At 43.2% G+C, this 27703-nt stretch overlaps 3 protein-coding genes across 3 annotated transcripts in view; 2 read left to right on the forward strand and 1 right to left on the reverse strand.

Moving 5' to 3' along the window:
* Nucleotides 1-2953, forward strand: part of smchd1 (structural maintenance of chromosomes flexible hinge domain containing 1) — a 33297-nt gene extending 30344 nt beyond the window's left edge. Inside the window, exons 42-46 of the mRNA XM_069667410.1 lie at nt 1499-1608; nt 2024-2094; nt 2176-2344; nt 2438-2596; nt 2685-2953. Coding sequence (XP_069523511.1) covers nt 1499-1608; nt 2024-2094; nt 2176-2344; nt 2438-2596; nt 2685-2773 — 598 coding nt within the window. The 3' untranslated portion in view covers nt 2774-2953. The remainder of the gene's footprint in view (nt 1-1498; nt 1609-2023; nt 2095-2175; nt 2345-2437; nt 2597-2684) is intronic.
* Nucleotides 2954-3403: 450 nt separating this feature from the next.
* Nucleotides 3404-14206, forward strand: emilin2b (elastin microfibril interfacer 2b). Its single transcript, XM_069667777.1, has 9 exons — nt 3404-3537; nt 3692-3817; nt 4613-4794; nt 4927-6714; nt 11733-11942; nt 12020-12073; nt 12144-12197; nt 12286-12402; nt 13875-14206. Exons 1-9 carry the CDS (start codon nt 3404-3406, stop codon nt 14204-14206), a joined length of 2997 nt encoding a protein of 998 aa, XP_069523878.1.
* Nucleotides 14207-14746: 540 nt separating this feature from the next.
* On the reverse strand, nt 14747-24814 carry LOC138595725 (phosphatidate phosphatase LPIN2-like). Its single transcript, XM_069667104.1, has 20 exons — nt 24794-24814; nt 24504-24704; nt 23688-23783; nt 22613-22908; nt 22418-22534; nt 22148-22274; nt 21596-22055; nt 21101-21200; nt 20806-20993; nt 19551-19644; nt 19373-19442; nt 19199-19282; nt 18862-18941; nt 18397-18553; nt 17856-18004; nt 17662-17748; nt 17416-17568; nt 16195-16309; nt 16011-16114; nt 14747-15924 (listed from the first exon to the last, which is right to left on the reverse strand). Exons 2-20 carry the CDS (start codon nt 24693-24695, stop codon nt 15780-15782), a joined length of 2814 nt encoding a protein of 937 aa, XP_069523205.1. The 5' UTR covers nt 24696-24704; nt 24794-24814; the 3' UTR covers nt 14747-15779.
* Between the last annotated feature and the right edge of the window lie 2889 nt (nt 24815-27703).

Below are 27703 nucleotides of genomic sequence, written 5' to 3' on the forward strand. Positions count from 1 at the left end.
CCAGCAACTAATCATCATTGTCTTTATAGATTAAAGAGCAGATTATGTTTTTCATTCAGCAATTTAGTTTAATCTTTTTTTATTACTATTATTTTTTGGCCATTTTGCCTTTAGTAGGTAGGACAGCTGAAGAGAGACAGGAAATATGGGAAGGAGAGATGAGCCTGTAGCCTCTGATACACAGCTCCAGAAAATATTAAGAGACCACTGCAAAAAAACACTTCTACTATATATAGGTTTGTGTTTGTGTAAAATGAGCTTTTGTTTAATGACACAAAAGTTCCAAATCAAATATTCTCATTTAGGTCTTTACTTTGCAGAAAATAACAACTGAAAACAAAGATGCAAAAAAAGACGTTTTTCAGACCTCGAATAAAGTAAAGAAAACAAGTTCATGTTTAAACAACAGAATGTTTTAACTCAGTTCAAAGGTCAATGTTTGGTGAAATAACCTGTTTTTTAAATCTTGGCACGCCTTTGCACGGCACTGTGTTGTTTCCATAATGTTGTATTTTCTTTAGTTTGTTGTTTCTTCAACAAACCGCTGACACAAACAGCTGATCCGACACCATACGCTGCAGGCGTAGTCACAAGTATGTGTTGCGGTCCACACAAAGTAGAGCCAAATAAAGAGGCGTTCTTACTGACAAGTGAAACGCGGTGAATTATTCAAATATAGCGCACAATCAAGTTCTTACATTTGGGTACTTGCTGATACCGAGTACCAATATGAATACTTAATAATATCATTACAGTTCTCATAATGACTTTAAAAACATCTTTAATTTTCATCAGATGTTCTTCACTTTCTGACTGTAACAAAGTAAATAGACATAATGATGCAACTGTTGCTGACATTTTAACACTCAACTTTGTTCCTCCGCTGACCTGCTTAACTAACAGGAGGCTAACATCAAGCCATGAAGTGGCATTCAAGTGAGGTACTCGTCGGAGTTTTACGAGTACGAGTACAAGTACCTAAGCTCCGATACCCGATACTGGTATGACCAGCATCCACTGTATGTAGCACACTGTTGATAAGTATCTCATACAGCCCCACTTCAAACAAACCGAACGATGCCTTTAATGCCTTTAAGGAACATTTGTAGTGGTATCTTATTTTATGCCGGAGCGGTACTTGTTCCCACTGCTACAATGTGAGGATTTTCTGCTTTTTTCTGTTTTATATCATAATAAACCAAATATCTTTGATGGACAAAACAAGTCGTTGTAAGATGTCACCTCGGACCCTGGGGGAAAATTAGCCAATTATATCATTAAAACGGATGTCAGGAGTTTCAAGAGTTTGCTTTTAAAATGACTGAAATGGATGGATGTATTCAATGTCTGTTGGAAAATACAACTTTATGTCAGGAATTTCAAAGTGAGGTACACTGCACATGGTGTTAGAATCAGTATTACAGTCCTTATAACACAGTTTTGCACATTTTGGAACATAGTTCATCTCTGCAGTCTCTCTGCTCTGATTTGTTTTCAGACCGCTGCCACACATGAGAAACGGCCGCCCGCTCTTTGACCCCCCTGGGAACCCTGTGTTCGCCAGAAATCTCCTCATTTACCCCCAAGACCCAGAAAGCTGTAACATTGGTGAGTTTGACTTGATTTCCCCGACTCTACATTGCAGATGTACGGGACAATAGAGTCGGGGCTTTCTGTGGTTTTCTAGAAGCTTCCAAGGTCTCTTTGTGTTTACAATGTCGGGGGGGGTTTTCTTCATTTCCCGCAACTACTGTTAAGTGTTGAGTAAATGGTTCCACCTGGGAGCGAACCTCACAGGGGTGGAGGGGTTTCCTCACCGGGGGCCCTGTCACTGGAGCAGAAATTGGGCCTCTCTCACCACCTTAAGACGTTTAATTCAGGGATTTCCTGTAGTTTGGGATTTTAAGATTTCAGGGGAAAAAGTTGCAGCCATCTCCAAAATACACTCTTCTTGAAGTAGCAGATAAAAAGTTTTTATTTGTCACAACAGGTCTGATGGTCCTTGCTTGTGCTTCCTTTGCAGTGTTTACAAACCTCCTCAGAGATACTATTGTGATTGATGACCTGGACTCTGCAAACAACTACAGAAGGGCGGTGAGTGATGCTAGCTGCTGGAGCTGTGACACAAACTAACTGGCGGGTTGGTTATTTTTCCTCTAAATGTGCTGTTCACAGGTGGTGCAGAATAGGACACAGTGTCCCACCATCCTGACGAGGCAGGGGGAAAGAGTAAGCTCCAACGGCAAGTTCGGAGGTTTACAGAACAAAGCCCCTCCGATAGAAAAATTAGAAGTGTTTGGAGCCCCCATCCCACCGCATTATTACGCTCTTATGGAACAAATAGGTGACATCTCTCATTCGTCGTGTTTTACAATTTATTTTCGCGGCTCTTTTCAGTCAGATTGCGTTTTAATCCCTCTGACGTTGTCGTCGACAGAGCTGCTCCGTCAGTACCGAGCGCTGGTGCAGAAGAGGGATAAGGCAACAAAGGACCATGAAGAGCATTTAAAGAAGATGACGTCACCCGAAACCCTGCAAAAGAAGCGAGACATGGAGGAAAAAATCAAACAGCTCGAGGAGATTGAGAGACAACTTGGTATGTTTGTTCACCTGGAAGTAATATGAACATTTCATTTTGTTCTTTTAAGACTGTTGGTTTCTTTTGTTCTGTTTCCTACTTCTAGCTTCTGCAGCAGTAAGACCAGTGAGAAGGGCTCCTGAGGATGCTGGTGAGCCGTCCGGCATCGCTGCAAAGAGAGCGAGACAGACCTGATAGTTTGAGCACAAACTTCTTCAGAAAATTGTTTTATTTTTTTAATAATTGAGCTGATTTTTGTACTTTTTATGAATTTTTTTATGTGATTTGTTTTCTTATACGTTTTTAACTCATCAATCTGCTTTACATCATATACCTGAAAGAATGTACGTGTCTATAAGAAAATACATATTTAAGATCTCGCTTTGCCTGTGTCCTTATTTCTACTCAATAAAAAAAACTCACAAAAAAAAAAGTGTATTTGAGGGATCTGGCCAGACGGAACGTGACGAGCACTTTTACGCACGAGATAATTATGGTGCCTTTCCGAAACAAAGACAATCATTATCCCAATTTATGCCGCCGGAAATGATTGAGGCCTGTGACATTGTGTTTCTGGATGCCGTGATGGAGCTGGAGGTGGGCATTTGGTGTGTGTGTGTGTGAGAGAAAGAGAGGTCTGGGAAACGGAAAGAAGCATCCGTCAGTATTGGAGGGGGTCCCGAAACGTCACACCCAGGACGCTGAAGGGAGCATGTTTAGGTCTAAGCCCCACAGAGAAGGAACAACCCGTGGTGCTTTCACTGATCACCGGACCACAGAATTTCACTTCTGATTGAAGTCTTAAAGATACCCGAGGATTTAACCATGAAGCGCGTTCTCTGTGGACTGCAACTTGTTCACTTTTTAATAACTTTTCCTTTAATCAGTGGGTCACCTTTCCAATATAGCATGTTCCAGGGCAACGCATATTCAGGCTCCGACACGCGACAGAGAAATAAGTGAGTAAAGGATGTCTAAATTTTATGTTTGCATGTTAATGAAAAGCTCCTATATCAAAGTCTGTACGTAAATGTAAGAATTTAGACATACGCGCAATGAATACGCACCGCAGCCGTCTACATCAGGAGTGAATAACCGGTCATTTTCTTGCAGAAACTGGTGCGCTTACGTTGTGCACAAGAACGTGAGCTGTGCCGTCGTGGGAGGCACGGAGAGTTTCGTGCAGCCGGAGGTTTTACCGTGTCCACCGGAGCTGCCAAACTGTGGGAAAGAAGTGATGTAAGTTCCCCAAAGTTCAGGACACTGAGAGTGGATATTCGTTGTTTTTGTCAGTGCTCAGTAAAAAAAAAAAAGCAATGTTTTTATACTGAAAAACATACTGTTACATGAGTGAGCTTATCTCTCTCTAGGGTGTAAGTTTAGGACAGAGCCGCTGTCTCTTTAATCTTGTTTGGTATCAAGTTCCATTCACAGCTCTCTGTCTTACTTCAGTTGTGGTATCATATATGCTAACAAAGCTTGCAATATGAAAACAGGATCTGAATCGTTATTTCATGCTTACAGCGCACTTTTTTGCCTTGGCTTTGGTGTGTCTCACCCTCAAATTGATGGCTCGTAATAAAATAAGATTTACTTTGAGATTAATTCACAGACCTGACTCACAAAGCCTGATTATTCAGGCATCTGTGTTGAATCTGCATGAATGGTAAACACGACTGACTCTGCCTTTGTTTTGCTCCAGTGTTCATTGAGCAACAAACACATGAGAGATGTAGTTAATCATCGGGTGGCAGGGCCATGTGTCCTCATGAGGGGAAGCGGTGGAAAGTCTTAAGCTGCGTCCTGCCAACTGTATGATTAATTAATTGCAACTGTGACTGGTGTTTATCTAATCACAGTTGTCAAAAGGCAGCTTTTATTGTGTTTTGATGGAAAGTTTACAGGAAGTGTTGCACAAAGTCTTAAATCTAATGAGCAGAATTGTAATTTCAGAAATACTCTCAAATCGTAAATCGTGTAGCATCTGCGACATTTTAGAAAACAGAATGTGCTAAATGTGATAAATGCTTTCAGATATCGGACACACTTCAGACCCCTGTATAAGATCGCATACAAGACTGTCACAGAGCTGGAGTGGAGGTGCTGCCCGGGATACCAGGGACGCGACTGCAGGGAGGTGAAAGACATAAATCTGCTCCAAGTAGAGCGTATGCCTCACTCTCCCTCTGCATCTGGACATATTCCTGCACCACAAGGTGAAAGACACGACTATAACTGAGAAAATGTAGTATGAAAATATGAGAAACTAACACGTGCATAACTGTTGGAAAAATAAGAGCGTTCATATTCCTGTTACCCAACTCCTTTGCTTTTATTTCTCCCTATAGCTCCAGAACAGCGATTAGACAGCCAGAGTAACCATCCATGGGGAGGGGAGAGGCAGTCTGGAGGTCAGACAGGTCACAGGCCACTGAGGGGTCATGGAGGATCGCAAAATCCACAACACCTGGAGGAAGAGGTTCAGCGGCTGTCCCAGATGGTCCTTGACATGCAGGCAAGAATGACAGACATGTCATCCAACCTTAGACTGGATTTGCAAGAGGATGCAAGTAAAATGTTTGTTACACTGATGAATGACTACAAACACCCGGCCAGTGCAAGAGGTGAAGAGGCCCAAACCATTCAGGTGCAGGACTTCTCCTTTGAGCACAATCCAACGCCCATGGACGATGTCTTGAACAAGATCAGCCAGGTGTCGCATGATCTGGAGTCTAAGACAAATACCCTGGATGACCTGCTGGGCCGCGTCAACCGCCATGACGGACAAATTCATCTCTTAATGGAGGCGACCCAGAACCAGCTGTCCACACACACTCCTGCTCCCCCAACTGGCGATCCAGACCTGCGAGCCTATCTGGAAGAGAAGATCCATGCCCTGAGAGAGGAGTTAATGGAGGGCATGGAAATCAAACTGGCAGACTTGAAGAGCTCATGTGATTATAAAATCTTGTCAGTTCGAGAGCAGTGCGAGGGACAGGAAGTCAACTACCTCAGCCTTGCCGAGCTCATGGACTCCAAGGAAACTGACCTCCGAAGCGAGATCCAGGACCTCAAGACCAAGCTTGATGCAGGAACGGCAAATGTCCCAGTGCCTGACTCTGTTCTGGCTCATGTGGAGAACCTTGAGATCCGTCTCAACTCTTCTGAGAAGACTGTAGTCGCCCAGTGCCTTTCTGTGGAGGAGAAGTTGAAGAAAGAACGGGCAGAAGCCATCAAAGACCTGAGGGAGGCTCTGGAAGACAAGCTGGTCTCCATGGAAGACAGATTCAACACCCTTTTGGTAGATACAAGCATCAGCGTGTCAAATGGTGGTCAGCCAGAGAGTCAGGACAATCTACGAGGGGACATTGAATCTCTTAAGGGCTCTGTTGAAACTCTGGAGTACAGCTTCGATGTCTTGGAGCAGCTGGTTTCAAGGGAGTGCAAGGCTAATTCAACATTTGTAGAAAGTGTTCAACAAGACTTCCAGAGCTGCAGAACTGCTGTAGATGCTTTGGAGACAAGTCTCAAAGTCCAGATGAATGGCCTTGGAGCCATTGAGGGGCAACTCCTCAACTACAGCACAAGCGTTGAAAACGTAAACGGCGAGTTGAGTCATCTGAAAGGACACGTGGGCAGATTTGAGGACTCGCTATCAGATGTAGTCCAGCAGCAGTCTCAGACCTTGCAGACACTGAACTCCACATGGGGTCAAGTTAAAACCGGGGCTGAGCAGGAAGCCAAGGAACTTTTGGAGCTTCACAAGACCCAGCACCATGAGCTTAGAAACCGGCTGGATGAGCTGGCCAGGGAGGTGAAAGCAGAGGTCAGCAACTGCAGGGAGCAAACAGACGACATTGGAAAGGAGATTACCCACATGGACAGTCGCATGGTCAGTGTGGAGAGTTTATGCGGCAAGCTGGATCCGATCTCCGGTAGCCTTCAGAGGATCAAAGAGGGTCTGAATAAACACGTCACTGGGTTGTGGACTTGCGTGAACCAGCTGAATGCTACAGTTAGAGGTCAAGCCCGAGACATCGGAGGACTGAGGGGAACTAGCCAGAACCTCCAGAGCCACATCTCCAATGTAGCCAGAGACCTTCAGGAGCTTATAAACAGCCACCTTGGGAAGACGGGTAAGCTGCGATGCAAATTAAAACTCCCACTGAATCCTGCATTAAGAGTGACACCGGTACTTTTGAAAGGGTATATAATACATTATTATTCTTCACATGAAAAGTGGAATCCCTCTCGCTTTGTTGCTACAGCATTACTTTGTATGGTATAACAACTAGCTTATGATGCTAATGTTTTTGCTGTTTAACAGACATTACCACTTGTGCCCTACCCTTCCGCCTTGCTAGCTCTTGTGGAGGGTAGTGGGTCCCGTTTCTCTTGGGGGTCGAGGAGTCTTGGTCATGTAGCCCTCCAAATTGCCCTCAAAAGGATTGTTTTCAGGTGCAGATTCCAAACATTGGTAGAAGGAGATTCCCAGAAGGCTTTGCAAACTGAAGCTACCAGTTTCAGGAAAGTGTTTCATTATGTAGGGCAACTACTCAGTCGAGGGAATCCCAAAACTAGGGGTAGGGCAAAGGGATGGAATTGGGATTGGGCCTATGGCTACTCCCTGCTTGGGGAACTGCATTTTCCATGATCCTCTAAGGTTGGGTTGTGGCCACTGTGGACGCTATTCAGCAAAACCTTCAGGATCTCAATTTACACCAACATCTTCCAGTTTTATATCAAGCTGCATTAGATTTACTAAAATCGTAGAAGCTTGAGATCAGTCAAATAACTGTAATATTTCCCGAACGTTTAGCTCATGCTTGGACCGGAGTCAGTTAGTGCATCACAGGCTGGCCGTGTTATTCTAAGGGTTGCAATATTAGAGTGTGTGAGTGAGAGGAAGTTGGATTTTCATTTAACCATGTTCTCAGTTAAAGCAGGCAGGGTTGATTGAAGACACATGCTTGAGTTAATAGGGCCCACTCGTGTTGAGCAATGCCTTGGCTTACAGTAATATTGCTCACTTGGCTTTTTTGTGCATCCAAGTTTACATTCATGTGTTTGATTTTGAGCATACTCTCTGTACTTGTACGTATAATTTTGTGGGGTTTAATATGTGAGAACATGAGGGTGATATAGTTTAGCTAATAACCGCTAGATATTATTGTATTTGGCCATGTTGCTGTTAGCATGTTTGAGAGTATCAGTGTATATGTTGCATACTTTGTGTATGAGTCTACTAATGGTGCCTGTGAGACCAAGCTGGACTTCTCTGGCTCTCACTGTTGTAAACGTGAGCTAGACTCACACCCAGAATGTTTACGAGCCAGCGTCTTCCTGCGGGACCAGTTAGCTTTCAATCACTGGTTTATGGAGCAGGTGATGCAGCATGTGACCCGGTCTAGTTTCTCATGGGAGGTGAGGCGGAGTAAAATAGTCCTGGCAGTCCAGAGGCTCTGCATCAGTTTCTGTTTTTGCTTCTGATTTGTCTCTGCAGCTCTGACATGCCAGCTTTCTTATTTTTACTGGATCTGTAACGACTTGGACACATTGCCACTCCGCCCCTTAGCTGTTGTCATAATACTGCATTTCATTCGTCATTCTGTCAGTGGGAAGGTTTGCAAGTTGGAGCCCATTTTTCACAATTTCCGCTCTTGCCCAATGTTGTTAGAAGTGGCCTTTATGACCGCTTTAGCTCCTAGTTTGTCTTTGCTATCCCAGCTGCCTCATCCCATTGTTTCCCTCCTTGCTTATCTAAAAGAGACTGGAAAATGCTGCTAGGTGGAGTCCATGACAGAGAGATCTCCACACAGCTTATCAATGATCCACTCACGGAGACCACTCATGGGCGTGTTGATTCCCGAGCCAAGCGTGTCAGCGTGTTTTGATTAGGTGCTACTGGATCGACATGTTTTATTTTACTCCCGTCTTCTCGACTCGGCCTGCAGCTTTCTCACATTTTTCAACATTCACGGCTGAGTTCCTTTTCCGTTGACATAAACAGTGAAAACACTAAAAGCTGCGCCGGGGTCCCAAGGGCCATATGTCAATGTGTTTACCATGATGTCATTCTGGTGTAAACCTTAAATGAGAGGGTCAGGAAAGGGAGGAAACAGAGACGCAAGATGTCAAACTGATTGTGACTTTCACACATACAACCTGGCAACCTGAAAGTCTTATAATTGTCTTCTAAGATAACATAATAAAACTTTATACAGAGCAACTTATTTGAAAGTTGTACGGAGAAACCTGGCTCCTACACATCTCATAGTTTTGGTTCATGAACTGAGCAAACTTCATGTAATGATAAGGACCTTGATAGTTTTCTGGCAGGGTGGCCTCAGCTCACTTTACACAGCATCGTAGAGCTGGGGACATTCTGAGATAAGTTAGCACACTTTCCTGCTCCTGAGAGAGAGCTGGTGGGTCAATGACTACGAGAGATAAGGTAACTTGTAGGGTGACGTGCTCTGTTCAGCGGTCAAACATGATAACCTACTGCTCCAAAGACAAGACGAGACCTGACAGAAAGCCCTCAAGAACAATACAGCCTGCAGGGTTAGGTAGCTGCTCTAACTGTAGCGGCTGATCTATTTACCCTGACAGAGTTAGATTTATTGTTTCCTAAATCGAAGTCTTAAATCAAATATAGTTTCTGTTGCCTAATAGTGACTCATAAAGTCAACACGCATCAAATGACTGTGTTATAGTCATTATTTTTGGTGTGTAATGCTGGAAATGGCCATTTTTGTGACACACATGGTTGTTGCAGGGTAAGGATGCAGTATTTTTGCCAACACCAGCTGCATTTATTTACAGTTCACCTCTTTCATCATAACAAACACTCTGTAGAGTTCTTCCTATACAGATGCTAGCACCCCATACAGATACTAGTATCCGTTACATATACTTGTACCCAATACTGATAAGAGTATCCTATACGATAGTAGTATCAGGTACTGATACCAGTATCTGATATCAATGCTAGATCCAATTCCAATGCTAGTATGTGATGCCAATAATAGTACCTGATACCGATACTAGTATCTGTTACCAATACGAGTATCTTATAGGATACTAATATCTGGTACCGATACTTGAATCCAATATCAATTAAGAATTCAATATTGATACTAGTATCTGATACAGATACTAGTATCTGATACCAATATTAGTATGCAATACAGATACTAGTATCCAATACCAATACTTGTATCCAATATTGTTATTAGTATCTGATACCAATACTAGTATCTGTTACCAGTACGAGTATCCTATTGGATACTAATATCCGGTACAAATACTTGAATCCAATATCCATTAAGAATACTGATACTAGCATCTGATACAGACACTGGTTTCCAATACCGATATTAGTATGCAATACAGATACTAGTATCCAATACCAATTCTATTATATGAGTATCCTATAGGATACTAGTATCCGGTACCAATACAACTATCCAATATCCAATAGTATGGGTTATATCCACTACCGATACTAGTATTTGTTACCAATACGAGTATCTTATAGGATACTAATATCCGATACCAATACTTGAATCCAATATCGATTAAGAATTCGATATTGATACTAGTATCTGATACCAATATTAGTATGCAATACAGATACTAGTATCCAATAGCAATTCTAGTATATGAGTATCCTATAGGATACTAGTATCCCGTACAAATACAACTATCCAATATCCAATAGTATGGGTTATATCCACTACCAATACTAGTACTAGTACAATACGAGTGATATGAGTATACCCATACTATTATTGTATACTGATACTTGTATCTGATAAAGATACTTGTATCCTATTACCGATACGAGAATCCAAAAAACCACAACCAATATTTGCACTGGCCTGCGATATTATAGCCCGAAATGCAGTATTGGGTATCGGCAAGAAATAGTTACAGTCAATCTGATACCCTGACATATATAATATGCAATTTTTGCAATGGTGTCGGATGGGTTTCTGGTATCGGCTCGTACTCACTTCTTGGTAAGGGAATCAGTTTGGAGACTTTACATTTGCCTCTTTTGTCCGCGTGGCACCAGGTCTGAAATAAGGTTTGGACCCCTCCATCAAAGGCTGCTCACTGCAGCACATACCTGGATTTATATGAGGAGCAGGAAGACTAACAAATGCAGACCAGTGAAACACAAGCACATGTGCAGACTTTAACCCTCATGCTGTTTAACGGTCACTCACCGGTTCCTCTGCACATGTTGTGTTTAACAGGCAGACTTCTCCGGCTTTTATACCAAATTACCTTTTTCCCCGGGGAGAGGGGACAAGCTGTCTGGTGATTGAACACGTGGACGTGCCTCGGTATGCTCCTGGTATGCCTTTAATGTGCTGCTGTTTTTTTCCCTTTTGGAACAGCAGAGTTGTGTCGTTGTAGACCAGAGGGTTACAGCGACAGTGTGCCCCCCAGCACAGGAGAGGTGATTTGTTGATAAAGTGCAGGGTCCGTCTCAGATGTGCTGCTCAGGAATGCGGCGGTACACGATCACCGTATGATGCTCGATTGGGCCGTGGTCTTTCATTTTCTCTCTTTATGGCTGTAATAACAGGCTCAGATAATCACTCTCTGTTTGGCTGTTAATGAGAAACAATGAAAGCACTACCATAAACATCAACACAACTGCCTGTTTCTTTGAGTTTCACACAACTGTCTGGTTACACCTACCTTTGTTTAAAGGTTGCACATATTTTGTGCACCTCTCTTGCGTGTACACAAGACTGAAAACTCACTCTTGAACTTGCAGTAGCAAGAAAAGCACAGGTGTACCGTAACTAATAACATTTATGGTTATATTTTGACATGTACAAGTCATTCTAGGGAGTCAATATGGACAAGATTTACTACTTTAAATGTATATTAAGGAAGATATAACTGTAAGAAGGAGGTAGCTGCAGTTGGCTTAGAAGTTCAATTCATACCTTTATATCCCAGTCAGCTCGTAATTTAAAGGTTAACCTGGGTTTATGGGAGATATATCTCACAGAGTTACAGGGGGAAGGTTTGTAACCAGCTGGTTTGTTCACACATCTGACCTCCACACATCTGTCTTTGTCTGACCTGCAGCCTCAGCCCCATCGCTCACCACCTTATCTGTCTTTTTCAGGTGTTCAGGTCTCTGCGGATGACTCAGGACTTCCCAAGGGTTCAAGTCAGAGCCCCGCACCGCCGTCGGGGCCCCTGGATGCCTCCCCGCTGCAGCCCTCCGTGATGGAGACGGGACAGGCGGGGCCTCCCGGCAAGATGAGCTCGTCCAAGTTGCCCAAAGGGACGGACGGCAGCACGATGCCCGTTCAGGGTTTTGCAGGAGCTCCAGGTGAGACAGTTTTACATGCACTCTTCTCTGCAGGTTTCCCAGCATTGTTTTAAGTGTCTCTTTTTTTTGTTTTATAGCTTCACCATCCAAGTCCACTGACTCACTGTATCCCAGCACAACACTAATCACAGGTAACTTTTAAATGTTTTGTGTTGCGTCACAACTCTTCGAGACTGGATCAAACTTTTTTCTTTTGCTCAGCAGATGTGAATATGCCCCACACACCATCACCACAGAAACCTGCCCCAGCTTCAGGTTAGATTTGATCAAAAATACAGGTTCCTTCCTTATTTCATATACAGTATGTCTGTTAGTGTGAGATGTTTCCTGTCCTGTTTTTCAGGTGAGGCCGTGTCGTTCTCAGCTGGTCTGACTCTCCTGCCGTTCCCAGGAGAGATCGGGATCATTCGATTCAACAAGGTGCTCGTCAACGATGGAGGACACTATGACGCTCAGACAGGTAACCGTCGCTGCAGTCTCAACGCCAGACAATCGTACTGCAGATGCTCAAGAGATATGCATGAGCTTGTTGAATGCCAACGGCAGAATGCTAACATGCAGCTTTAAGCAGCTGTAGGTCATGTATAGATGGTAACCCTTACTTTGTAAAACTCTCAAACATTTGCACTCTCTCTTTTTCACCAGGGAACTCGTTTGTGTAGCGTGAAACCAAAAGTCAAAGTTGGCATATTGTTTTAGCTCAAACCACGATCCTGTTGTTAAGGCCCCAAAACTGCAAACACTCCAGGGTATAAATCCTGTGCATAACCCATTCATCCACCCAAACCTGCCCTCTGCTCAGACCTTGATGCTCTTAATGTTAAGTTAAACAACATAAACAATGCGAACAAATCTTTAAAAAGTTCATCATCTTTAGAGTAACCATCTTTACTTTACTCATAATCTCAGTGTAGCGTGTCATGAGAAACATTCTTGTATATAGAGTGCGTCCGATACAGATACCAGTAAACTATACGATACTAGTGTCCAATACTGATACTGGTATCCTACACCAATACAAGTATCTGATACTAGTATCTGATACCGATACTATTATCCTTTACTAAAACAAGTATTAAATACCACTGTCCAATATCGATACTGGTATCCTATACCAATACTAGTATATCATACCAATACTAATATCCTACACAATACTAGTATCCTATATGATACTTGTATCCTCTACTGATACTAGTACCTCATACCGATACTAGTATCCTCTGCCGATACTAGTATCCTATATGATACTATCTCATACCAACAGTAGTATCCTATATGATACTTGTATCCTCTACTGATACTAGTACCTCATACCGATACTAGTATCCTCTGCCGATACTAGTATCCTATGTGATACTATCTCATACCAACAGTAGTATCCTATACGGATACTAGTAACCATTCCCATTCTCGTATCCTACACCCATTCTTGCATCTCAAATTAATACTAGTATCCAAAACCAATACCAATATCTGCATTGGCCTCCGTACGACTGCCTAAAATGTAGTATCGGATATCAACAACAAATATAGTCAACACACCAATCTGATGCCCTGATTTACTCTCCCCCCACCCAACACCCCCCACACCACCCCACAAAAAACTACATATATATACATATATATTTTTTGCAATGGCGTGTTACCATGCTTATTTTTGATAATTAGCATTAAACTTAAGGTGCAGCAAATATTTTGTGATCGGTGAAAATAAAAGGATCATGAAAAAGATTTTAATTCCTCTTGTCAAGAGATTTCACTAAAAAACACAAAGGAAAAAAAAGACCAAAATGAGTGGATTAATCCTCTTGAGACAATAAATAATTCTTAAAATTTGTTGTGAAGGCATCAAATAGTTGTTGAGACCTTTTAGTCTGGCTCAAAGCGGTGCACATGATTGTCTCTATATGCCCCTCTCTGTGTTCCCAGGTATCTTCACAGCTCCCACAGATGGCCGCTACCTGGTGACCGCCGTGCTCACAGCCCAGCAAGGCGAGAGGGTGGATGCCGTCCTGTCCGTGTCCAATCGCAGCATCCAGAGGTTGGACTCGACGGGCTTCCTGTCAGGAGCGACAGCACCGCTGTCACATGATGGATGTAGCTGCAGCAGCTCGACCTCGCTGAGCCTGGTTCTGCCTCTGAAGAGAGGGGACCGAGCGGGACTCGTCATGACAGCTGGAAAACTCGCCATCTCAGCCTCCCCTGAGATCCTGTCGTCGTTCAGCGCGGTGCTTCTTTACCCCAGCGCTGCTAAACGGTAGCCCCGCCCCTTTTTAAAGACAACTGAAGCCTTTTATAAGTGGAGTTGTATGTGTGCATTATTGATGATACACTAATGGTGATATTATATTATCAGGGGATGGACAATCTATTAATCAGAAGGAACAAAAGGGAACAACAAAAACAGGAAAAAATGAGAGTATGTCTATCATGAGTACTAATATATAGTGTTTACACTGCAATTATTTTACTTTTTTTATTGTGAGAAGCTTTAACTTTTATGTGTTGTCCGCTGCAGAAATCTGCAGGACGTTTGAGCTTGAGTATTTAAATACTCATAGAGCATTTTACCGACACTAACGAGTGATCCTATTTGTCAGTCACTCTGCTGAAATCAGCTACAGTGTTTTTTTTAGAAAGTACACCCTACAGTTCATAGTACACACGCACACACACACACACACACAGTCTCTTCTTGTTGGTGCAAAAATGTGTAAAATAAGTTTTGATTGTTTTTTCAACTACAGTATTTTTATTAAAGAATTATCCAACACAGGACATTTGATTCAACAGTTTATTAATCCAATACTTAAAGTAAATAAACTCCGTATACAGATTTCATGTTCAGTCGATCTACAGTTTCACACGCTATAAAAAAAGACTTTAAATAATTCCTGTTTTCAGAGCTCACCTCTCTCACACACATCAAACGTTTAAATACTGATTTATTTTGACTCAAAACAAACCTTGTGCTTTCATTCTTACACGAATATAAACCGGATTACCACAAAGTAATCACAACAATCATCAGGAAACATTAAAGCAGCAGAACTATGAAAATACTGCGTGTTCACACAAAGTGGATCCCTTTCATAGAAAGAATACGAGAAGTTTCACCGACAGCCGGAACTGAGCGTGAAACAGAAACGGGGCGCAGCAGTTTTTACGACTGCCAAAATCAAACAACAAAACATCGCATCATATAAACAACAAAAAAACATCAGCAAAGATTTGTTTCAAAATTCATCAAAAATAGTTTCAGAGGCTAAATTATTAAGTTGCTTTTGGGAAAAATACTTTCAATGAACGACAGCAGAATCTAAAGTTCAAAAAGTGCTTTTCTTAATTTAATACAGCAAAATATTTCTACGTCCTTCTAACATAATAACACTTAAAAAAGACTGTTACAGAGTGAATAAGGCCTTAAAAGGGACTGAAACATAAATAATACCTGCATTTTTAATGAAAGCTCTCGAGTCAGGGAGAGGAAGGCAGCATTTTAGATTAGTATCAAACAGTTTTGAACTGCTATTGTACATTTCCTGCCTAAAAAAGTGCAGAGGCAATCTCTTCTCATATACATTGTAAAAACTGCTACGTGAAACATTTGGCTTCCTTATGGGCGTGAAGCTCAAGCACAAAGAATAATCTGCAAGTGCACAAAGGGAATAAACCCTTTGTAATGTATTATTGTCCTTTTCACTAAAGTGGACTGTGTCAAACAATATCAAACTACTCCAGTGGCTTTTACAAAGACTTATCGTCAGTCTTAAACCAGTGCATATAAAGAAGCTCCTGCTCTGAGTTCCTTTGACTTCAAGTAATTAAAAACAGTTAAAGCAGCTCCTCCAAACACACCTGAGCGATGGGCTGCCTCCAGTAGCAGAAGGAGCTGAACTCCGGGCAGCTGAAGATGGCGTTCTGTTGTGAACTTCTCAGAGGGAAAACATGCTCCACCAGCTCGCTCAGCCGGCTGTATCTGCGAAATAAAAACCAGCAACGGGGAACAATAAACGTTTGTCACACAGACTCGAACAATTACGCGGCTGATGGTTTGAGACTTACGACGTTTTATTGCCCTTGGCTTGCTCGAGGATTAGCTCCCCTTTGGGATTCACTGTGAATATCCGACACACGGGCACACCCACTTGCTTGTAGGCAAACACGTCCTGAAACACAGAACAATGAGGATCATTCTCAGAGTTGTGATGAAGAAGTGGAGGAAAACAGCAGCTGAGTCTTTACTTACATTAGCTCTGTTTCCAAACGCTGCGTAGAAGGGATATGTGTTTGGGAAGAACAGGTTCTTGATGTCTGTGAGGCATTCGATCTTGAACTTCTCAGGCTTTTTCTCGATGACCTCCCTATGCAGAGAATTAAAAAGAGCAGGGTTAAAGAATTCTGCTGGTGCTGTAGTCACCTATATTTAAATGACAAGTTTTAAGACTGGCTGTCGTTTATAATTCTTATAGAGTGTCCAAAATGCACACAAACACAGGTTAGTAAGGTGACCAATCTGTGCAAATTAGAGATAGACCGATATGTTTTTTTCAGGGCCGATACCGATACCGATTATTAGTAGTCGAGGAGGCCGATAACCGATATTTGAAGCCGATATTCATTTGCAGTAAAAGTGAAAATATTGGCGTCAAAATGTTGAATACTACAAACTCCAACACTTAACTTTGTTTAAATGCCTTTAAGCATATGTTTATTAAACAAACAAACAAAAAGCGCAGGGAGTCCCGGGTCAGCAGCATCTCTTATTAAGTTAACTGAAAATTTTAATAAATAAATAAATAACTTCCTGAAGTTTTATAAAGTAAATAAAACAAAGTTAAATAAAATTTGCAAAGAACTTTTTCTCCTCTCCGCCGTGTGTGATAACACTCTGCATGCACAGCGTTCACTGCTGATTGGCTGTTACCCGTGCCATGGCTCTGCCTGTAACCAATCAGTGCTGTGGGTGGGACAATGCTGGAGACGGAGTAGTGACTGCAGACAGAGAGGCGCGGCTGCATCAGAGCCAAAATAACCCAGTTTTAAATTGATCGATTATCGGCCGTCGGATTTAAAAAAAAAAAAAAAAGGCCGATGCCGATATTCGGCATTTTGACGCATATCGCCATCTGCCTTTTTTTTTTTCCGGCCCGTTCGATAATCGGGCTATCCCTAGTGCAAATACATACAGATATAATTAAAAGGCTTTTTAACCCAGCAAACTGAAGAAAAGATGCAGAAGAATTCCTGTAACTTCATCCTAAATTTGCTTGATTTCCACTCTAATTTGCTGGCAGACTAGAAACTAAAACCACTGACATCAATACCAGAAATCTGTCCACACTGCATTAAATCCTCAGAGGTAGATCAACATCTATTGCTCCAATCCTATGATGAATTTCAGTTATACCGCGTGTTACCCTTATAGAGCTTTAGACTGAATAAAAAGCTCAGAAAAATGCTTAGTTACCTGTGGAAGGCAGAGAAGAGGCTGCTGGGGGAGAGCATGAGGGGTCCCTGAGGCAGTAGAGTCCCTCCTTCGTTCACCCAGTGCAGATACCCTCGCGTCATGTCCGCCATGCCGATCGCTCGAGCCGAACAGTACAGGAACTTGTAACCGTTCCTGTGGAAGTCAACGTATTTGTTCATGGATGGATTAGAACTCTAATTTCTTTAACGTTTACAGAAAAGTATTTGAAGGTCGTGTGTTTCTTACTCGTGCACCGAGTGGTAAAGCTTAGCGATTCCTTGGTGAGTCCAGTCCTTCCCGAGCTGAGGCAGAATCTGACCAAACACATCTGATCTGTAGGAAGCAAAGAAAAAAGATCAACATTTTGAATTTGTGTGAGCAGCTGAGAGACGTCCAAAAACAAACTTCAGTGAAAAGGTGAATATTGAGATTTGTCATACTTGGTGATGGTGCCGTCGATGTCGGAGATTATGACCTTGTCGTCCCAGTTCCACAGGTAGATCGTCCCCTCGCAGCGACATGTCCCCTGGTACTGAGTGGTGATGCTGAAGGTGACGTCGTTTGGCCCCTCCCTTAGCTTCAGACTGGCCTGTGAGAGACAGAAAATCAGAGGTTAAAAGTGTTCCCACGGACTGATTAATGATTTATATTGAAACAATATATCAAAATTGATACAAGAGAACCAAAGATATTGTTGCTTTTGTTACCCACAATGCAGCTCGACTGCTGGTAGTTTGGTCAGAGATTTGTGTGTGTTATGCTCCTGGCAGCTAATATAGCCTCAACTGCTAGCCTCAAACATTTCCCACTCCACAAACTTCTGCGCTTCCGCTCTAACAGATGCTGACTCGAGTGACATCGCTTGAGGAAATCCATCCGAATTTGCGAAGCTCCCTCTGGAGCCGCAGAACAGTTTCACTACAGGTTGCGCAGAAAGTTGTAAAGTACCAGACAGAGTCATAAACAGAAAGCTAGTCATACTATCTGATCAGACGACAGGCGGAGGGACTTCTTGTAGGAGTGACAGGACGCGGTCGCAGGGCCTTCAGTCTGCACATGCTCAGTAGGCTTCGGAGCAGGTCCCACAGCGTTAAGCTCTTTAGTCTCGTCGTCGCTAGACCACTCTGATGCTTTTTGCCTGTGGAAGAAAAGACAGTGATCTCCATATGCATAATAAATCCTGCAGAATCATTTAGAGCCACTAGAGGGCAGCAGACCTCCTTAAGTTTTTATTGTATGGATGCATCTTTAATCATCTCTAACACAAACCAGAACCAGATTCAGACTACATCTGAATGATACGTTTCTGAGTCATATCATGACAGCGCTGCCTGCTGACTAACACGCTCATCCGGCCTCTGTGGGACATGTTTACCAAACACTGCTTGTGTTGGTGCGTGACTGACAGGAGGGTTGCGAGGAAGCAGAGCTTTGTTGCTGACTCACTGTGATTCTGGGGCCGGGTGAAGGGCAGGGCTGTCGCTGTTCAGAGACTCCTGACTCTCTAGCTTTGCCTCCGACGATGACTGAGGAAGAGACGCAGAGTTAACAAAATAAAAGGTTTGATATAAAAGGTTCTTTCAACTTAAAAGTCTTTACGTGATAATGCAAAGCAGGGATGTAATGGTTTCTCACGCACAATCTGTTCCTCATTTGTCTACGAACATTTAGAATTCAAAGCGACTCAGACAGTTTAGGATTCCCACTGACCTTCACTGTGCTGTACACACAGATGGAAGAGTGACTCATAATGTTACCTAAAGACTTAAGTCTGAGTCAGTACCTGCTTCACACTGCTCTTTCTCCAGAACCACCAGCGGCCAGACTTTTTGGGCATTTTCTCCTTCACCCAGGCTTCCTCTGTCGCCTGCGTTCACATGAAGAACTACAGTGTAAACAGATATAATGTGCAGATACATTGAGAATACACTACAACGACTGCACACAAAGAGGATACCTTTGGTAGGTTCTTCTGAAAAGCCTGCATACTCAGTATCAACGGTGCTGCCAGGGTCCAGTTGTAATACCTAACAGAAAACATATCTACAGTGAGCACATCATGCGGTTACATCTTAATGAATCACATGTGCAAATCCAATGTCATGACTGTGTATGAACAGGGTAAGAAGACTCACCTGTTGGCAATTCTAACCACCAGATTTGGGTTGTCGATTATCGCTGGATTCTCTGCAAACTCATTGTAGGTGATGATGTGCTCCATGAATTTCTCTGTGATAAAAGGACACAAAAGCTTCGTTACAAGTGATGGTGACGGCCCGTGTTTCTATGTCAGGTACACAGTCATGAATATGCAGCTGTGAAGACATTTAAACTATGAAAAACCTGCTGCTTATTTCATTCTTACAAAGATTTTGATAGATTCAAAGATTTTTTTACCTCATAAACAAAATAAACATTACAGAAAAAAAGAAATAATAAGGATAAAAATTCAAAACTGGATTCACGAGTAATAAGATATATATGAATTAGGGCTGTCAAATGATTTACGTTTTTAATCGTGATTAATCGCCTGGCTGTCAAGAGTTAAATCTTTTATCTGTTCATAATGTACCTTATGTATTTAAAACTCCTATTTACGTTCTCTTTGGCGGCACCTGTGGTGATAAACGGTAATTGCGGGAGCACACTTCCCAGATATCCAGCCAGTGTTGCATGTGTGACGTCAACGGTTGGCTTCGGTTGTAACTCTTGATTTTCCTCGCTGACGGTCGCTTTCCTTTTCAGACTGTTTGCCTTCATCTGAGCGTCCAATTTGTTTCTTTTTCTTTGGATTTTCACTTATTTTTGAAGTTGTATCTGTAGCCGTCGATCTTTTCTTTGTTTGTTCAGCCATAGTAGATTACTGTTTACTCGCAACACTTGCAGAGACGGGAAAAGCAACCGCTTAGCTCCGCCTACCCTCTCTGGCAGACCAACCACTGCTGGCTGATGGAAAAGGCTTCACTAATTGTGTTGCCTCATTCAGCGATAGATAGAGACTTAACAGACATTTATTTACATGTAAATCTTTGAGATTATTACTTTAAACACAAAACATTGATAACTACTGTGCAGAAAAATCTCACAGGTACTGATTATATTGTGTTACTTTATTTAGCCTACTAGTGGGTGGCATGTGAATTTCCCTATGGTGACCAGTAAAGCTTTATTGAGTATTAGTATTATTAAATTTAGTACAGTATTCACTGACTCAATCTTTCATATAAATGTAGTTTGGTAAAAATAAAAATAGTTTGTTTAGCTGCTGCCACTGATTTTCAAAACCTACTTTACAGCTTGTGTGCTGCTAGAAGATAAAAACGACTGAGCAACATAGGGAATGTAAAGATCAATGTAAGAGGAAAAACATGCTGCAGAGCCACCAGGTACCTTTAGAGATCTCTGAGTTCTCGCCCACACCTCCACACAGTGACAGGGTGACGTCAGGGAGGTCCCCGGCAGAGTCAGACAGACACTCAGTGCCGCTGTCTGCTGCTGCGCTGCCAACAGACTGGGGAGACTGCGACCCTGAGCCCCTCCCCGTCTCCTCCCAGTGTTTAGCACCCTGCTCAGACTCACTGAAGACACATAAACACACATGTGGCTTAAAAGAAAATTACAAATACTTTTCATATATAATTAAATAATCATAAATGGGGTAACATGGCCTCTCCTTGGTTTGTACCTCTTTGGGAAGTACCGCGCCACAACATCAGGTTCCAGTGCAGTCAGGTCGTCCAGGTAAATGTCTTCAGGTCCCTGATGTTGGCTCCTCTTCCTCACACCTTAATAAGGGAACGACAAGAGACATCTACTTAGAAATTACAGACACCATTTTTTCCGCCCACTTCCTTTTCTTTTAACCTCTGATGTGAGCGCAGCGCAGCGCTAGACACAGAGCACGCACTGAGGCCTAAACAGATACCACTTCCTTCCTGTTAGCTTTCACTTACAGTACATTTAAACTGGCTGTCGAGCAGCTGTAGAGTTTACCGGAGGCTTTCCCACGCTCTTTCAGACACAAAGTGCTACTGTTGTAATAACTGGTGTAATACTGAGGGCAAATTGGCTATCAGGGTTTCTAGCTTCCTGTTTTTTTAATCCCTCTAGCAAAAAAGAAACTGTACAGAAACAAATAAAACCACTTTTCTACGATGAGTTGTAAATTAAGTGGCATTACTTCTCTTGGGGTCGGTGGGTTTAGAGGAGTTTTTTGTATCAGGACAAACTGCAGTTGAGTCTCCAGCCGTGCTCGTGCCTCCGCTGGCAGCAGAGCCGCTGTCCCTGCGGCTGGGAGGCGAGGACTTCCACCTGGTCTTGTGTGCAGCCTTAGGGCTGAGGTCAGAGTCAGTGGGGCAGGGTTCAGAGTCAAAACTGCTGGGAATTAAATCTGAAAGGTCTGACTTTGGGATGTCTGTTTTGTGGGATGGACCTTCAGGGGGCTGTGGTTTGTAGCCGCACTGATCCGCTGTGACCGTCCGAGGCTCTGGCTTTACAATACTGCAAACGGGATCTGTGCTTCTCCCTCGTTCTCTGGACTCCTCCTCCATGGCTTCTGTGCTCAAGATGACCCTGAAATGTGTGCTCTCTGAGGGAGTGATGGTCAGCGTCTTTGGCTCAAATTTGTCCTTTTTGTTGACCTGGATGTAAAAAAGAGCAGCACAAGAAAAGGCTTGAGTCTACTTACATGCATTCTCAAAAAACACTCTACAAATCCAGGCCTTAGGCTCACCCTGGTGGATTCTGGGAACTCTCCCCAGGTCCACTGCATGTGGGACTCGGCCCTGAGCATGCTTTCTGCCGGCTTCACCATCAGCTCGGAGTCACTCTTGGGCGACGAAGGATCCGACATCTCCCTGCTGTAAACAAACATTTCCACTGAGTCAGCTGTAAGCGCCCTGTGGGAGTTATCTGTTCGACTCAGCCTGTTTTAATAAAGCAGGTTGGAAATCATGTCTCCTGTTTCTCTGTGTTTGTATAAACAGTGTAATTAGTTGCGTACGTTGTGCAAGGTGGCCAGTCTCCGTCAGAGAACGGGTAGCTGTCCCATTCGAGGGCGGTGAGCGGGGTGTGCTGCCTCTGGTCCGGGTTTTCCTTCATCAAGCAGAGTGAAGAAGCCCTAAAGACCGGAACAATGAAATCAACTAAATATTTACAGCAAAAAACTTCAAATGCAGCTTTTAAACTGTTTACTCACCGTCCATTGTGCGCATTATGCTCCTCATCTGAGCTGAGCTCACACAGCTCGATCTCGCCGCCTGCAGCTGCCGCCTGCTCCTCCTTGCGCGGCTCGGCCTTGTGCTTCCTCCTGCGTCTCTTCCTCTTCTTGCCGGCTGTGTTGGAGCAGGTTTGGAGGTTTCCAGAGGCCGGGTCCTCCGGGCTCGCCGGCTGGCTGTTCTCTGCGGCTGATCCCACGCATCTGGGCTCTCTGCTCCGGAACAGAGCCTCCTCTGTAGGGATGGGCGAGGTCACCAGGTGTGCCGGAATGATCTCCTGTGTTCAGGTAAAAATATGATAACAAACTTTTCTTAGCAACAGCTGTGCTTTTAGCTAATTGCTACCCTCAGCATGCTAACAAGCTTGCAATAACTGTTAATAGATGTTTAAGTCACAGCCGTCATTTTGAAAGGCCTCATTTGTGGCGCCTCACGAAGGACAAAAGATACATCCTCTTTGGATCTTGAGTATCTATGCAATTGTGTGCAAGTCTCTAGGGTAATAGTTGAGATATTTTACTGAAGTAAAAAGTTTGACCGGCTGCACAGTGGTGCAGTGGTTAGCGATGTCGCCTCACAGCTAGAAGGTTCCTGGTTCGAATCCCGGTTTGGACAGAGTGGGCCTTTCTGTGTGGAGTTTGCATGTTCTCCCCGTGCATGCGTGGGTTTCCTCCAGGTAGACATTTCCTCCAAAGACATGCTCGTTAGGTTCATTGGTGACTCTAAAATGGCCCGTAGGTGCGAGTGTCAGCGTGAAAGGTTGGTGCGAGGTCCAGGGTGTACCCCGCATCTCACCCAATGACAGCTGGGATAGGCTGGATGGATGGAAAAGGTTTGCCCTGCTGATGGATGCTAGAGGAATTCAAACACTGGGATCCTCTGGGTATCATGAACGCATCTGGACTAACTGACAAGCAGACCGACTCGGCCTGTCCCAGAGGCCTTCTGCTAGCAGGATTCAAACACAAGAAGCTGTCGAGGACAGGTAACCCACAGTAATTCTTTTCTACAACATATATTTTCTTTTCATTAACATCTTAAATGTTCATAACTCACATTGTGCTGCTCTGTCTCCCGGACGAAGAAGGCCTCTCCGTTGTCTCCAAGCTTCATGTGCAGCTCCACAGATTCCCCATTGATTTCTATATCAATCTGTCGAGTCAAACAAAGTAATTTACTGTGTTTCAAAGCACGTCAACACATGCATGTCTACAGCACAGCTCAAAGAGAAACACAAAACTGTGCCTCAGAAGAATTAAGAGTTAAGCCACAGAAAAAAACATCTTGTGCGAATGCTTGTGTTAAACAGACGAGGGTTTATTCAGAGCTGCGCTGCCTGGGTGGAATTAGGTTGTTAGAAAAGGGTCAACAACATGAGTAAGCATGCAATCGACCAAAATCTACTTAATTTGTGCGCGTGATTATCCCATCAGCGACAGAGTCTGTTTAGACCCGCATGATGCCAACAACAGCCTCCCTCCCGCGCTGTCTGGCTCTCCTGTAAGCTCGTAAAGAAAGTCTCTGTGAGACGCTTTTATGAATGGGATGAGTCTTAACAAGCTGGGAATAAGTGGCTAAATTAAGCTTTAGTCTGTATATCCCACCTGAGTGGTCAGCTGACAGCTACACAGGGACTAAAAATAGAGAGAGAAGGCAATCAGCTCTTGTGAGAAGCAGAGGGTAATTAGAGAGAGAAAATCTATGTGCATCACAACACACTGAGAGGACTGCTTCAAGCTGCACGCTAATGCACAGTTTGAAACATGTTTCTCAGAATCCAGACCGTCTCCTTTGCTGGACTGGTGCAGAAAAAGTGTCCCTCAGAACGAATGCAAACTCAAAAAGTAAGCCTTAAAAAAATTGGGCACTCACTACTTTCTCCCTGGAGCGCAGCACCCCCAGTTTCCCGAAGCGTACGTGGAAAGGGGAGCACTGGAACGTCCCGTCGGGCTGTCGGACCACGATCACGTCGATGCAGCCTGACAGTGTGGCCTGATTGATCCCCTTATACAGCTCCTTTACCGTCACCAGCACCTGGCCCGCCAGCTGCCCCACATAGTTCATGGTGTCAACCTGTGGGCAAACACACCCTTCATTAATAAGCATTTATTACCTTCTAAAATAAACACACTTTGATTTCTCGCAGAATAAACCACACAAACTTTCTTTTTGCGTCTTTCTAGGTCAGTGCCCCGGGAAGTACGGCTCCTGTTGTTCAGAACAGTCCGATGCGAGCTGGTCCCTAAACACAGCGGCTCTGTCCCATTTTCCTCAGAAGAGTCCTGAGCGAAGGAGACTTAATCAGGCTGCTGCGCATCAGAGCAGAGCGGAGAGAGCGGGGAGGAAATCTGACAAGTCAAAATGGACCCAGTGAGTAAATATAGCCGGCTACTTCTGCTCTTATTATTCCTACACGTCACTGACTGAACTGACTGTTAATTATGTGTGTATGCTTTGTGGTTTTGCACATTAAATGCACATCGATTTGTTCAATTATCAATGTTTGTTTGAAGGTAAAAACAAACTCTCTAATTATGGCTCAAACAGGCGATTTTTTTTTTTGTCGAATCATTTAAAAAACAACATTAACAGTGAGTTGAAATCAAACTCATTGTCTCTGGTTTGACTGTTGACCCAGTTGTTTGTTTTTTTATGGGTACTGGTTAAAGTGAACCCAGTACAGCAACGACGCTACACTTACCCAAACTGACCTAGTGACTAAAGGTGGGAATCGCAGAGTAACTCACGATACGATACGCGATACGATTAGCGATACGATACGTGGCCCACGACAACAGTAATATCTGTGTCATACAGCGGTTCTGCGATAATTGCCAAATTACAAGACCAATTAATTTCCGTTCACGTTACCCTCATAGTGACGGGGTGAGTCAAAAACGCAGGTAAATCTGTTTAGAGCGGCAAATATTTGTAAATCAAAATATCGAAATTTGGCGCTAATAATTGATAATTGTATTGCCCTAGTCAGGACGACAATATATCAATATTTTGTCCCACCCCTACATGCACATTCACACACCTATGGCTCTTCCTTTGGTAGTAATTTAGGGTTCAATGTCTCGCCCAAGGACACTTCGACATGTGGACTGTAGCAGTCGGTGATCAAACCCCCGACCTTCCAATTGAAAGACGACCGACTCTACCACTGAGCCACAGCCGGGGCAAGTACCGCATCCATCGAAAATGTACTTGAAGTTTGTACAGGAAAGCTTCCTCGAAACACTTCAGTCCTTACTTCCAAACAATATTCCAGCCATTGTGTTTGCTCAGTTCTCAGTATGCTCAGTTGATGCATCAGTTAACATGACACGTCTAGGACAGTAAAGGCACCAAGAAGTCACATCCTTTAGGAAGGAAGCGAGACCTCAATCTGTCATGAAGACGAGCTTCCCTCATTAAACTCTCCTCTTTACAAAATCCCTCACTCAGTACCAAACGCTTTTGAAAACTAAAACTAAAAAAAGGTCCATGTAAATCCCCAGAAGACAGACATGTGCATATAAGGAACTAAGATCATATAATTTCAGGATATGATCAAAAAGTAGACAAGTCTTTTCAGCAGGTGAAGGCCATATTTCTGTTCCTTTACCACCAAATCCACTGAAAACTAGACCCCTGTATGGCTCTGTGTTCTGCCTGCTTTTAGTGCACCTGTTTTCTCCTGATCATCCCTCTAGAACAACATCAGTGTCAGTCACATGAGCGTCATTATGCGTCGGTTCAGTACAGTTTAGAACAATGGTTTACACTGATGAAATCAGAGCTGCATACAAGCCGGATGGACTTTGAGACCGCTCAGTCTCTACGAGCGGCCGCCTCTGCACAAAACTTATATGCACTTTACAGCTGGCAGAGTGAACTATAGTTTAACTCAATGCATAACTCAAATAAAAATATATTACTGTGATAAACCACTTACATAACACGTGGCTACCGTGTGTAACGAAAGGGGTCAGGTTTACCAGAAATCAACACTGCCCTTCCCAAATAAATCACTCAGCACATTTCAGGTCATAAACCAGCCAACCAGCACCCTAACTCACCAGAGTCCAAGGGGACTTCAGGTGCAGCAGCGGGTCGTTCTGCTTCACAGGTAGCCTCCCTGACAGCTCCATGTCACCCCAACAGGACAGAGCTGAGCTAAGGCGTCCTATTCTCCCCTGTTCTCCTCATCCAACCTTCTCCTGCCATGCACCGAAGCTAAAGCAACCTTTTCTAACCCTCCTAACAGAGAACAAACTCTCTGAAGAAAAAGTACCCCGAGCTTGAGTCCTAAAACCCTTACATAACCTCTCTTAGCACCAGGCCCCCATCACCACCAACCTGCTCAAGTCTCCACTGACAAAACAGCATGAGGGACATTTTATTACTGAATTATTACTGTGAATAATAGGTGACTTAAATACTCTTAAATAATGACAAAGGCCAATCTAAAGCTGAATTTACCAGTGTGTCATCGACCATATTAGCATGCTAATGCATTTAAGCTAGCTACAATATGTTAGTATTAATCTGTGGTACAGCTGAAGCTCACAGGAATTTGGTCAGCTGTTTTAGACTAGAGATAGACCGATATGGTTTTTTCAGGGCCGATACCGATACCGATTATTAGTAGTCAAGGAGGTCGATAACCGATATTTGGAGCCGATATTCATTTGCAGTAAAAGTTAAAATATTGGCGTCAAAATGTTGAATAATACAAACTCCAACACTTAACTTTGTTTAAATGCCTTTAAGCATATGTTTATTAAACAAACAAAAAGCGCAGGCAGTTCCCAGGGTCAGCAGCATCTCTTATAAAGTTACTGAAAATTTAAATAAATAAATAAATAACTTCCTGAAGTTTTATTAAGTAAATGAAACAAAGTTAAATAAAATTTGCAAAGAAAGAAACTCTTATCGGCCGTCAGATTTTAAAAAATTAATTTAATTTAATTTAAAAAATTTTTTTTAAAAAAGGCCGATGCCAATATGCGTCAAAATGCCAAATATCGGCCCGGCCGATAATCGACGTTATGATCTAGTGATCTAGTCAAATGGTAGAGCTACAT

The sequence above is a fragment of the Semicossyphus pulcher genome, unplaced genomic scaffold (genome assembly GCF_022749685.1).
Source record: "Semicossyphus pulcher isolate SPU_LCO1_2020_fin unplaced genomic scaffold, fSemPul1.0.p SCAF_18, whole genome shotgun sequence".
Lineage (NCBI taxonomy): Eukaryota > Metazoa > Chordata > Actinopteri > Labriformes > Labridae > Semicossyphus > Semicossyphus pulcher.